The 12,870-nt window shown below is 46.2% G+C and overlaps 1 protein-coding gene across 3 annotated transcripts in view; it reads right to left on the bottom strand.

Moving 5' to 3' along the window:
* The window catches only part of COL17A1 (collagen type XVII alpha 1 chain), an 84,206-nt gene that overhangs the window by 38,288 nt on the left and 33,048 nt on the right, over positions 1 to 12,870 (bottom strand). For all 3 annotated transcript variants that reach the window (XM_059398508.1, XM_059398506.1, XM_059398507.1), the window contains 4 exons: positions 7,433 to 7,495; positions 5,485 to 5,529; positions 4,462 to 4,566; positions 3,351 to 3,482 (listed from right to left, as the gene is read on the bottom strand). In XM_059398508.1, the coding sequence (XP_059254491.1) occupies positions 3,351 to 3,482; positions 4,462 to 4,566; positions 5,485 to 5,529; positions 7,433 to 7,495 (345 nt within the window). The remainder of the gene's footprint in view (positions 1 to 3,350; positions 3,483 to 4,461; positions 4,567 to 5,484; positions 5,530 to 7,432; positions 7,496 to 12,870) is intronic.

Here is a 12,870-nt window from a genome sequence, read left to right on the forward strand (position 1 = left end):
CAGCTGCTTAACCAACTGAGCCACCCAGGCGTCCCTGCCTCCTGCTTCTTGATGCGAAGTGTGTTCCTGCACTGACTTCCATGCCCCTGCCTGGGTCCTGCTCTCCCCGCCCCTTCAGCCTCTTCTTCCTCCGGTGCCCTCTGGCTCTTCCTTCTGTTGAGGGAACAGAAGGCTAGCTGAGGACAAAGCAGAAGCTGAGACCCCACAACACCCCTGCCCATGGGATAAATGCGACATTCCTCCTGCACTCCAGGCTGCTCTAAAGGAAAAACAAATAGTTAACTTCTAGAGATCACAATCCTGCACTACTTGAGTCTCCCTCAGTTTACAATGTCTTAGCAATTTACAAGAACAAAGCATTTCTCTCCATGGCCTAGCTTCCAGAAAGGAATACAAATGCAGTTAAATGTCCTTATACTGAGCAGCCCATTGACAGATACTTGAAGCCCCGCAGAGTGTAATGTTCCTCCAGGAAGCTTCCAACTATCCTATTGTTAATGCTTAACTATAAGGAAAACCACCTTCACTTGACAATAGCAACCCCCCCCCCCCCCCATCCTGTGTGTCTTCTTTAATACAGGAAAATACCTTCTCCCTTTTTCCTTAGCTCCCCCCAACCCCATAGTATATAATCAGGCACTCCTCACAACTGCGGGGCAGCAGCTCTTTCTGCCCACAGGTCCTGTCCCCGTGCTTTCATAAACCACTGTTCTGCACCCAAGACTTCTCAAGAATTCTTGGCTGTTGGCTCTGGACTTCACCCCATGGAACCTCACCTATATTCCAAACCACATCACTTCTGCTTCATCCCCAGCCTTTGCTCCCTTCTGCTTTCAGGCTCCCTTCTTTGACTGATTCCTTAGTTTTCCATCTTCTACTAACCTTTTTGTAAATGGCTCCAAACTGGGTATCCTGCCGGACTTCTTTCCTGGGCTCACGCGCCCCGCTCCCTGCCTGGGAGCACTGCTGAGCTCCTGCTCCTGCTCCTGAGCCTGCCTCCGGCGCCCCCCTCTCAATAGTTGGCACCGCCATGGACCCAGCCACCTGTGCTGGAGTCTCAGTGGCACAGACTCCTTGGCCTCCCTCTCCCCTCATATTTAATCAGTTGTCAAATATCAGTTCCATCTACTGCTCCTGGTTTCCTCTCCCACTGCCACCGCCCTAGTCCCAGCCAAGTTTGCCCTTGACTATAAGCATCTTCTAACTTGTCACCTTGTTCAGCCTCTTTCCTCCCTGTTCTTCCTGCGTGTGCCTTCCGGAGTTTTAGGAAGGATCAACTCTCTACTCAAAAATCCCAGTAGCTTCTCACTGTTGCAGAATAGAGCCCAGACATCACAGGCCAGCCCGCAATCGGAGTCCCTCCAGCTGCCTGCTGCCTGTCTGTGCTGAGTGCGCCCCCTGCAGGCTGGAGCTCCCCACCTCTCCACCCCGCCTCCAACCTCACACACCTGAAGGCCCACCCTCAGGCCCCATACTGTTTTCTCCGGAAGACTCAGCTGGAAATGCTCAGCCCCTTCAACTTTACATCAGTTTTTATCGGTCAGTTTAGCTTATCTATCAGACCACAGGCAACTTGAAGACAAGATCCACATCTAGTTCATTACTTCTTTTTAAAAAAGATTTACTTATTTTACAGAGAAACTGGAGAGGGCAGAGGGAGAGAGGAACATTAGCAGACTCTACAGTGAGCGTGGAGCTGAACCCAGGGCTCAATCTCACGACTCGGAGGTCATGACCTGAGCCTAAACCAAGAGATGGACACTTAACTGACTGCCACCCAGGCGCCCCTCACGTGTAACTCATTTAAGTGTTGTTGGGGAGGAAGAATTTCCTCTACCTTTCAAGATCTTTCTAGGAGGACTAGGAATCAGATGGACATAAGATAGATTAACAGGAGAAAGGAGAAAATCAAATTTAGCTTTGTACATACAGGGAATCCACACAGACATGGAAATTCCAGAAACGGGCAATGTGATGCTTGTGTGAGTTGAGGAGAGGGGTAGGGGCCTGAGGATACAAAGGGCAGAAAGACCATTTGCAGGAAGGTGAGAGGAGATGGTTGGAAAAAGAGATGGCTTTACGGAGATAAGTATCTTAGGATGAAAGGTCCCCCAATAATGGGTCCGTGATTAAAGGAGCGAGACTGATACAAAGCGAAGGTCAAGCAAAGCTTTATTTCGTGCCAAGCATCAAGAATCAAACTGAGCGGTCAGGGCCATCTCTTACAAAGAGGCGACCTCTCCCTGCCTCACCGGCTAACTTTTAAAGGACAAGGGCCATGTGGTTGGGCCTGGCCACACACAGGTGGCCAATGAGATTGCAACACACAGAGAAAGCTGCACAGTCATGCTAGGTCCCACACGGGTGGCCAATTGAGTTACAATTCATCCCATAGTAGCTATTTGAACTAGCCTATCACCTTGGTCAGAATTAGGTGCCCAAAAGGTGGGGCCCACACTCCTTGGTAGCTAGGGAGACAGTATGCGTGCTCTACTGATTGGATGTCTCCACCTGACCCGCCCCGCCCCTGTATTTGGGCTTTGTTACCTGGAACTGGTTTCCCCAACTTGCTTTTAAGTAAGTTCCCCTTGGGGGTCAATTTAAGTTTTACTGCATAAACAACAAAATGGTTGTTCAACTGAGGTGGGGCCACTTTGGCTACAGAGGCCCTTACAAGGAGAATCTCTGGTAACCGCTCCGTTCTTGGTACAAGCAGGCAGCTGAGGGGGAGGTAAAGCGTTTTTCCTGAATCTGCTGGGTTTGGACTGCTTTTAACTCAAAATAATGTTCAAGCCACAGTGGCCGGTTTTGAGGCAACCAGCCCTTGGCCCCCACGGTGTCCACTAAGGCATTCCACACGGTGTTAAACACACAGTAGATATGAGATAAAACTGAATGGATGAATGAATAAGGGGGCAGGTCAATCAATGAAATCTCCAAGTAACATAAGCCCATAAAAGAAATGAAACTGATGTGGGAAGCAAAGGCAGAAAGAAATGTAGATTAAATTAAAGGTCCTTAAAAGCCCACTGATAAATAGGCAGAGTAGGAGACAAGAAAGCGCCCACCAGCACTACGGTCTGCCTTGCTGGAGGGAAAAACCACCTTAGCTTGGCAATAGGCAGGCCTCCATTATCCAGTGAGTCTTCTTTAGCATATGAAAGTCCTTTTGGAACGTCCCTTTGTCTTTATGTCCCCCAACCCCACAGTCTGACCAGTTGCTCCTCACAATGCCAGGGCAGAAGCTCGTTCTGGCCCTGGGTCGCATCCCCAGGCTATCATAAATCCACCTTTCTGCACAAATGACATCTACAATGAAATGAAATGAAATGCAATATACAGACTGATACCTTCGTATGTTCCATGCCGAGTGATGTGCGTTTTCCTTTCGAAGGTGGAGCCAGGTGAGTTGGGCAGAGTGGAGGCGGGGGAGTGAGCCCTCCTGTAACTGGACGTGGAGGCATTGCCTCGCGTGCTCCCACCTGCAGAGGGGACAAGCATCAACTCTCACAGCACCTCCGACTGGCTTTGCAGTTATGCTAACTGCGCTCAGGCTGCTCAAGGTTAAACAAAAGAGGGTCCTACGGGGGGCCCAGAGGGCCTTCTGAGAACCCCGCTCAGAAATGGGAGGTGAGATCATCGCTGTCACCGCCGCTGTCCTTCCCCGGCCGACCACAAAAGGAAGGCAGGGGGGCCCTTTGTGGACGTGGTTGCACATGGCAAGGGAGAGGCTTTGGCAGGATTTTTCTTGAGGACCTGGCATTTAATTGTAGCTTACTGCCGGATGGACTAGGATACAATCCCACGACGTGTCCCTGGACTTTGACAGCTAGCGGCAACCACGCCTCTTGGTCAACCTGGCTATTTGCGTCTTGGGTCTTCTTTTTCAGTGTCAATTGAAGGTGGTTTAAATGGCCTCAGGGGTTATACGTGTGCTTGTTTTTCGTTTGTTTTTCCTCACTCTGTCTCATTTTGGTTTGCAAGCTACGGTGAAAGAGTGCTTCACTGGGAACAATGAGCCTGTGTCCACGCTTGCCCAGTGGAAACTCAATGTGGGATTGTGTGTCACTAGACTCCCTGAGCGGAGTAACCCAGTGGTTAATTTTCTTTTGTTGTTGTTGTTATTGTTAATTCAAACTGTAAACCCTCTTGGGTGCACACCCTTCCCTAAAAGAAAGGGCTTCTAGAGAGTGACTCAGTGGGAAAAGAGCACCTCCCCACAAAGCATTCTTGAGCATTGTTATTTATATTAGGGACTAAATGAAAACTGATCCCATTATAATGAGGCTTCTAGTGCATCTTATTTGAAAGTATCCCCTTGGCTGGTTTCTGTGTCAGTTACACCACAACTGGGAGCACTTGGAATGGATGACAAGCAGTTGTGACCCTTCCTCTCTTCGTAGGATCCCTCTGCCCCTGTCCACCTGTTCTCCCCCAGTCCCTCCACCAGCAGGCACTTACTTGAGTTTATGTAGCCACTGCTGCCATGGGTCAGGCTGTGCTTCTCCAGCCGGCTCCCTCCACCCAGAGAGCCCGTTTTAGCATAGCCGTTGCTGGTTCCCCCTTCTGCACAAACAAGAAGCGGTGACAGTTTATGGGTGGAATCAGGCCAGGAGAGGTCCTCTCCTGCTCCGCAGCGGAGACCACCCCTGGCTTATCACGCACGACCCTGCTGGTTTGGTGTCCCTTTGCAGGTGCAAGCTGCCACATTCCCCTGCGTTTGTTTGCGATAGAAATGTCAAGAGCAAATATTCCACCTGATTTAAAAGGGAAGTCTTCTGGGCAGAGCATAGCAAGTTGCTCATTAGGAAAGCTGAAGCATTAGAAGAGGTAGCTGAGTGATGAATGGCTTTGTGAGGCCAGGACATGGGTTGGGCTTGCTTTTTGGAGATGGCCTGGTCAGTGCTATAGACATGGCATCCACTAGAGTTGTTGAAGGGGTGAGTGACAGCTCTGTGTCGCTGGTGTTCCCCATGGCGGCTGTCATGCTCTGACCTCTCGTCCCCATCCTCTGTGAGCCATGCTGCCTGGCAGGTGCAGGGGTAGCTTTAGGGCTCAGTTCTCCAATACAGAAGCCACTCAACCTAAGGACTGCCCCAGAAAACTAGTGGACTCAGACAGAAGCCTGATGGTGGTTCCCTTCTCCCATTCTCTGCTCAGGCTGGATAAGGTTTCTGATATGAAACTTAGCTTGTTTGTTCCAGGTTGTGATTCTTTGCTATTTCTGAATAAACCCACATTTTGCTGGTGAAATAACTGGCCAGTTTATTTTTAAGGTTAACAGTACCAACATCCGTTGAATTATATATACTTCAAACTGGTGGGTTTTGTGGTTGTTATAAGTTAATGTCTATACAGCTGTTAAAAAAGAGATTTCAGATATTTTGGTTTTGCTCAACTGAAGAGTAGTGCCCACGGGAAATGTTGCATGTGGGGTCCTTCAGACATGCCTTACTGAGAAGAAAGCTCTCGACAGTCACTTACTTGGAGGTAAGGATGTAAGTCTTGTAGTTACTGTTTCCGTGATAACTAGAAAAAGAAAATTAAAAAATCAGATATACTACACTGAATTCCCTATATCCTGGCAAGGTCTAACATCTGTCATAGGCTCAGCATCCTAAATTAGGTTTAACATAGATTTTTGTATGCTCATGCTTTAGGGTATGTGCTCTGACTCTCTGCACATGAACATATGTGCAATAACGATGGGATTTAATGGACCTGGAAAATACATTTATATCCTTTGGAACCACAAGTAGTTACCCACTGGTTAGAAGGATGACTTACCTTGGCATTCATGTCTCTCATTTAACAATGAGATCCAGTCCAGGCCTGGATTCACCTCTGAAGGAGGACCAGGGCCTCAGGTCACCCCAAATGTGTTGAGCCACACGCTGTCTGCCCCTTCCAAAGGTCACCCAGTCCGGCTGGGGCCATGGCATTATCCTGGCTGATCTCACTATGAAGTGGATAATCACTTTGTACTTCTTTTTTAGCTGGAGGTGTCCGAAGGACATAATTCATGCTAAAATCTGCAGGGCCATCCCTGAATGTGGGGTTGTTTAAGAAGGCCGGGGGTTATTAGTAAGTCACATTTGGTGCTTGGTGAAATTAGGGACAGATGCATCAAAGACAGACTTCAGGAACCAGTGCCTTTGCCTCCCCAGGCTGAGTTTCTCTGGACTCCCAAGTGAAGATGAGTCTATAGAGGTAATAAAAGCTTCCAGAATGTTTTAAACACCAGTTAGAAGAGAAACCTATTGCCTTCCTGAACCGACCTCTCTCCTGCAGCAACATGGGGAGGTGGGCAGATTCGTACAACCACAGCGGGGCCAACGCTGTTCTCTAAGGGTGACCGTCATTACCACCTCCCTCTGTGCCAGACATAAAGGAGCAGCAGTCTACTGACGTCACACGTCACACACTTGAGCGGTGTATGCATGTGTGCGCATGCCCAGGTATACGTGCATGCGTGATGTACATGTGCACATGCTCAGGTATATGTGCACGTGTGCTGTGTCTGTGCGCATGCCTATCGGTACAGGAGGCTAAAGGGGAAAAGGTGCAGGATCCTTTGCACCAGTTTAAGCCGTTGGGCACGACACTGCTCTGTCCTGCACCAGTCTTGCTGCCCCCACTCCTTTCCTTCTTCACATGGTACTTTTCTAATTGATTTTCTTGTCTTGGCAGGAACCTGGGGTGAGGACTGTGGCAGAAGCTGCATTCCATGCATAACAGGAAATGGTTTTTCAGACTAAAATGGCAGCTTGATTTGAGTAACAGTCCTTGAGCTTTGACTAAACCTCTCATTGTGTGGACCTTTGGGATTCTTGGACACATAAAAATAAATGATTTCTTAACCTAACATTCCAAGTCTGGGAAGCCAGAATTTTTTTTATTAGAGATATATGAAAATCACAGGACAAATGAAAGAGTCGGAACCGTTTCGGGGACAATTTAAATGTCTCTGAATTTATGATTTGGGCAGTTTCACAAAAGAAATGTGTCTGTTTTCTGTTTCAGTGTAGATTGTGACTGCGACACCAGTGTTATTCTAACTTTGTCCCCGCAGTAAGCAGGATATTATTCTTTTGGATTTCTGTTGCCCTGTCTTCTAAATAAATGGTTAAATGCCTTTGGCAGATTCATTTCACAGAATATTATGCAGCTATTAAAAGTACTAATTATGAGAACTATATGTTGAAATGGTAGTTTTCATTTTTGAAGAAAATGTTAAAATAAAAATCAATAAAATCCATCATATGGGAATAAAGTCTACTTAGGAAAACATTTTAAATGATACAGTGAAACAAAAGAAAAAAAAAGAAAGACTATAAATAATTTAGAAATTAGACAGTAGTTGTGATGGAATCAGGCATGAATTACTCTTTCCAAATTTTCTATTTTATAATGCTATGTCTCACGCTCTTACTTCTTTCAGTGACTTCGGTGCCATCTCGCTTGTTTTTCTTGGTTACATCCATACCATAGCCACCTGCAGAAAAGCCAAAAACCATGATCAGCCATGACACTTACTGTCACTTTTAGGAAGTATAGGTCCCTAGTATGCAAGCTGAGAAACAAAAACACTTGACTCCCAGAATTCAAGGCATAATTCTGTCTTGTGCATATTTTTTTACAGAGTCCCTCCTACTCCTTGTTTCAGTTATAAGAGGGAGTCCACTTTCGACTGCACAAAGTGGTTAGTTCCACTTTGGATTCTGTCCTCTATGGGGAGCTCTTTTTTAAGGATCTTATCGACCAGACTGCCCCTTCCTGAGTAGTAGTGGAATTACATGGCACCCTGACCTTTGACTAGAAAACCTCCATTCTTTGCTAAAGTAACAGAGAGGGGTGCCTGGGTCGCTCAGTGGGTTAAAGACTCTGCCTTTGGCTCAGGTCATTGAGCCCCGCCCCCGCCTCTGCTCTGCTTCCCTCTCTCTTTTTGCCTCTCCGCCTACTTGCGCTGTCTGTCAAATAAATAAACAAAATATTAAAAAAAAAAAGTACAGACAGCTGAAGGATATCTGTCTTGCAGATATGCAAGACAAATGCACATGCTGCTTTTAACGAACTCATTTTGTTGTATCCCATAATGTTTAGTGTCCTACAGGGAACTTGATGAATAGAATACTTCATTATTTAGAGTTTAGATGGGAGAATGATGTTTGATCGATTTTTTTTTTTAAGATTTTATTTATTTGTCAGAGAGAGAGCGTGTACAACAGGCAGAGGGAGAAGCAGGCTCCCTGCTGAGCAAGGAGTCTTATATGGAACTTGATCCCCGTACCCAGGCATCCTGACATTTGATGGATTTAAATCAGGAAAAAAATTACTGTATTACTGGTACTTGTAAGGCACTTAACACTTCTTACAATATGGAACTTTCCCTTTGTAATAAGCTAGCCCCGCTATGCTTATTTGCAGGCACAATAAGGAAAAGTATATGAAGAAAATGTGTAAAATCTACAGAAATATGTAGGAAAGGCATATTTTTATGTTATCTATGTTCCTCCTCACTTACTGCTTCCAGAAGGGAAAACCATTGAGACCTTGTCCACTGTGTCCTGAAGTGTAGATGGACTGAAGCCATCTGACAGCAAGAGGCTGGGGTGGGGGCTGAGGCTTAAACACACAGGGGAGCACAGCAGGGAGCCCCTTCCCAACTGGGTTCTTGATGTGGCTTCCAGTCCCATGTCTGGGAAGACTTGAAATTTGGCTTTTCCTGTGTTTTTCCTCCTCCCCCTAACCTTCCCTTTCTCTTTTGGATGCAGTTCAAATTGGATTCTGGAATTCAGGGAAAGCCACTTCTGCCCAGGATGTGCCTTGCTTAAGATTTCTCCCTTCAGATTTTTTTACCTGCCTGGTGACTTCAGGGTCACTTATCTGTTAGGCACACAAGGCACAGTACCTAATCCTATCACACTTTTTGGGGCCCATGAAAGTGTTTTAATTTCTTTTTACAATCAGAAGAAGAGGGGCACCTGGGTGGCTCAGTTGGTTAAGCATCTGCCTTTGGCTCAGGTCATGATCTCTAGGTCTGGGGATGGAGCATTGGGCTCTAGGCTGAGTGGGAAGTCTGCTTCTCCACCCTCTACCCTTCCCTCCTGCTCATACTCTCTCTTTCACTCAAATATATATATATATATATTTGAGTGAAATTATATATATATATATATATATATAATTTTTTTTAATTTAAAATCAAAAGGAGAAATGGGGTGCCTGGGTGGCTTAGTCAGTTAAGCGACCGACTCTTGACCTTTGGCTCAAGTCATGATCTCCGGGTCCTGAGATCTAGCTCTGAGTTGGGTTCTGTGCTGAGTGGGAAGTCTGCTTGAGGACTTGAGAATTCTCTCTCCTGCTCTCTCTGCCCCACTCCCCTGCTCATGCACATGTGCACGCGCGCACTCTCTCTCAAATAGATGTTAAAAAGAGTATCTTTAAAATCAGAAGGAGAAATGAATATAATCCAACCTGGTTTATATTCTTTCAATGCAGTTATAAAATGTAATTTTTTAAGTTTTTTGTTTCGTTTTGTTTTTTTGAATAGAGGAAGGGGTCCACAAAATTGAATATATCCAGGGCCCACGAAAGTCATAATGCAGCCCCAGGTGACTTCCCCACTGAAAACCAAGATCACAAGAGACCGGCTGCTCAGCAGGCTGGTGGAATGAACCAAGATGGGCACAGTTAGCTTCAGGGCCTGGTTGAACGTGCCAACTTCTTGCTCACTGGAGTTTCTTAAGTGCAGCTCTAGGCAAGGAATGAGGCATCATGGAAAAACTCCTGACTGGATCTGAAAAGCCACAGAAGGTGGCTTTGACTCTGGTATGTTTCCCAGAACCAAACAGGAGGGGCTCCATAAACAATTTCACAATGGAGTCCAGCCTCTTGAGAAGGCCAAACCTGGCCTGTGTCTATGTCTGCATTCCGGCTAGAACATGTTTGACTACTGTCATACAAACCTACCTGCCTCTAGATACCCTTTTTGAAAGCTTTTAAGCAGTAATTGCCTTTGGTATCTCCAAAGCCCCTCTGCTTTTTTTTTTGTTTTGTTTTGTTTTGTTAAATTGGTCGTTAGCCGTGGACCAGGAGGCATTTTGGAGATTAAACACTCAAATGCACCTGGCCGCTTATGGGGAGCCACCTAGGGTGGTACCCGAACTGATAGGAAACACTATCCTGAAAGGTACTGTTTATAACAGGCCCTGGAGGCTTTTACTTCCCGCAAGTTATTGTGTGTTTTGATCCTGTAAAGAAAGTGGCTGTCAGCAGCCATCCATTTGGGTTTGGCTGGGTTTCCTTTACTTGTCGCCATCAAGGCAGACTGAGGATAGCTCCCATTGATGAAGGTCTCAGCATCCAGGCAGTAAACGTAGTGAGTGTTTCCTTGTTCTTTCTGTACCCACAAAAATAACCCACTGTCCTAGGCATTCCCAATCTTTTTCTTAAGTGCTAATGATGGAGCTTTGATGTGTATAGCACAATGCCATGGGTTCCCCAACTTCCAGAGGGCACAAGGAGAGGGGCCATCTGCTAAGAAATCAAATAGCCGCCTCCAGGACCTGGGGAATCCTTACTAGAAGGTGCTCAGGGAGAGAATGGGCCTGAGCTGGGTGTGGGTGGATGGGCCCCTGCCTCTCTTTCAGCCCGAAGCCCCTGAGAAGGCTGAGTCCCATGGCTGCTCAGAATGATTTTCTGGGCCTGGAACACTCAGGCCGGAGTTCTGGTGACTTTGCCACCGAAAGTCTGAAGTGGCAGGGTTATGCTGGGAGGCAGATTCCTCTAATTCAAACACGATGAAAAATTTTTTAAGTGAGTCATCGAAAGGAAAGTGATGGGTCGAGGCACAAACCTGCACTGGGATCGTCCCATAGGGCCTATCCTATCCCTGCAGGACTTCCTTTTTAAACATTCTCAGTGCGGATAGTTTTAAGAAGTGTAACGCTAGGGAAAGGAAAGTTTCAAGCCCTGACACATGCCTGAGCCTGTGCCTCCCTGCCCAGCTCACTCTCCGCCCAAAACACTACTTAATGGAAGTACTGTCAAGTAGCATACTTTTTAACTCTTTAATTTTAACTTATTTGATGTTTAGGCCACTGCACTAGAACCAAGGAAGAGCAGGTCTCTAGGTTCTCAATTCCAAAATTACGCTAATTTCACCTGTAGTGCTAAGGGGCTGCTCATGGTGATGTCCTAGTTAATGCTCTTTAGAAGATGTAGAAAAATGATCTCATGGTATTTTCTTATGCAGAAAGACACAATTCAAAATCATTTTTCTACTCTTTAGAATTTTTTCTTTCCACTGCATTTAAATTATGTCACATTCACCTAAAACCATTCCAGTGATGGCACGCCCACGAATCAGGACAAAACACTGCTACGGAGAGTCAGCTCTCACAGTGACCTTACTCTAATGACCCATGCGGGCGCCTAGGTGGCACAGGTGGTTAAGCATCTGCCTTTGGCTCAGATCATGATCCCGGGTTCTGAAATCTAACCCTGCTCAGAGGGGAGCTTGCTTGTCCCTCTCCCTCTTGTGTGCTCTCTCGCTACCTCTGTTTCTTTTCTTTTTTTTTTTTTTTTTAAGATTTTATTTATTTATTTGACAGAGGGACAGAGATCACAAGTAGGCAGAGAGGCAGGCAGAGAGAGGGGAAGGGAAGCAGACTCCCTGCTGAGCAGAGAGCCCCGATGCGGGGCTCAATCCCAGGACCCTGAGACAATGACCTGAGCCGAAGGCAGAGGCTTTAACCCACTGAGCCACCCAGGCGCCCCACTATCTCTGTTTCTATCTGTCTCTCTCTTTCAAATAAATAAAATAAAATAAAAGACCTTATAAAAAAAGTAATGACCCACGAAACACTTAGTCTTCAATAAGGAAGGGAATGGAGAAGCTAAGTATTTTCTAGTTCCTATTATAAGAATTAATCCCTAGCTTCTGCTAAGGAACCACAAGTATTTTTTTTTTTTACAGCTTTTATTATTCCCATCTCTGTATGCTTCAAATCTAAAAACAAAACAACAAAATGGTCACAGGGTGAGAAAACCATGCACTACTCTGATCTGTTAACACGGATGGAGCAAGCAGTTTGATGCCAGGAAAACCAGCGCCCTAGGGTGGATTGTCTCAGAGGCTTTGGTCTCTACAAACCTCAGCATCAGGTGTGCACCTGGCTACATCTGACACCCCTGATTTCCAGAATTTGGGGTCGATGGAGTTTGGGCACCAGGTTTGTGATGCTGCCTCTTGTTTACAGCCCTTTTTCATGAAGTCCTGCTGCTGTTAATAACAGCAGATGAGCCAAACCGCATAGACCAAGGCTGCTTCTGGTCAGGCATAATCTGAGAATGAGCTTGGTTCTTAGGTGGGATCAATTTCACGAATCTGAGTTTCTATCCAAGCTTGAGGCAAGACTCTGTCACTGTCCCCAGGTCAACTCTGATCAGATTTGAGTGAGTGTTTTGAAGAGGCTCAGAGTAACGCTGGTGCCTCCAATTTTCTGAAGGGCAGCCGTCAGGAGCTGACTTAGATCTGTGCCTTACTTCTAAGATGCAGCAGACAGCGGTGAGGAGAAACAGCTCGGCTTTTCGAATTATCTTTAAAAAAACCTCACTATATTTTACGGACATTAGCAAATCTGACTATTACCTACTGATGAACTGCGACTCACATGAAGCCATGTGCCAGGTGCTCTGTCTACACTTCAAAAAAAGCAACATGGTCATTTGTCATTGAGCAGTTAAGGCCGTCCAGTGAGATACTGAAGGTGGTAATTCTCACCCCAGAATGATCTGGGGAGAGGGGGCAAATTGGCCAGGAAAGGTGTGTTACACAGACAAAACGTTCCCTTTCTTTTTTTCCTT

This window comes from Mustela nigripes, chromosome 4 (assembly GCF_022355385.1).
Source record: "Mustela nigripes isolate SB6536 chromosome 4, MUSNIG.SB6536, whole genome shotgun sequence".
NCBI classification, from domain to species: Eukaryota; Metazoa; Chordata; class Mammalia; order Carnivora; family Mustelidae; genus Mustela; species Mustela nigripes.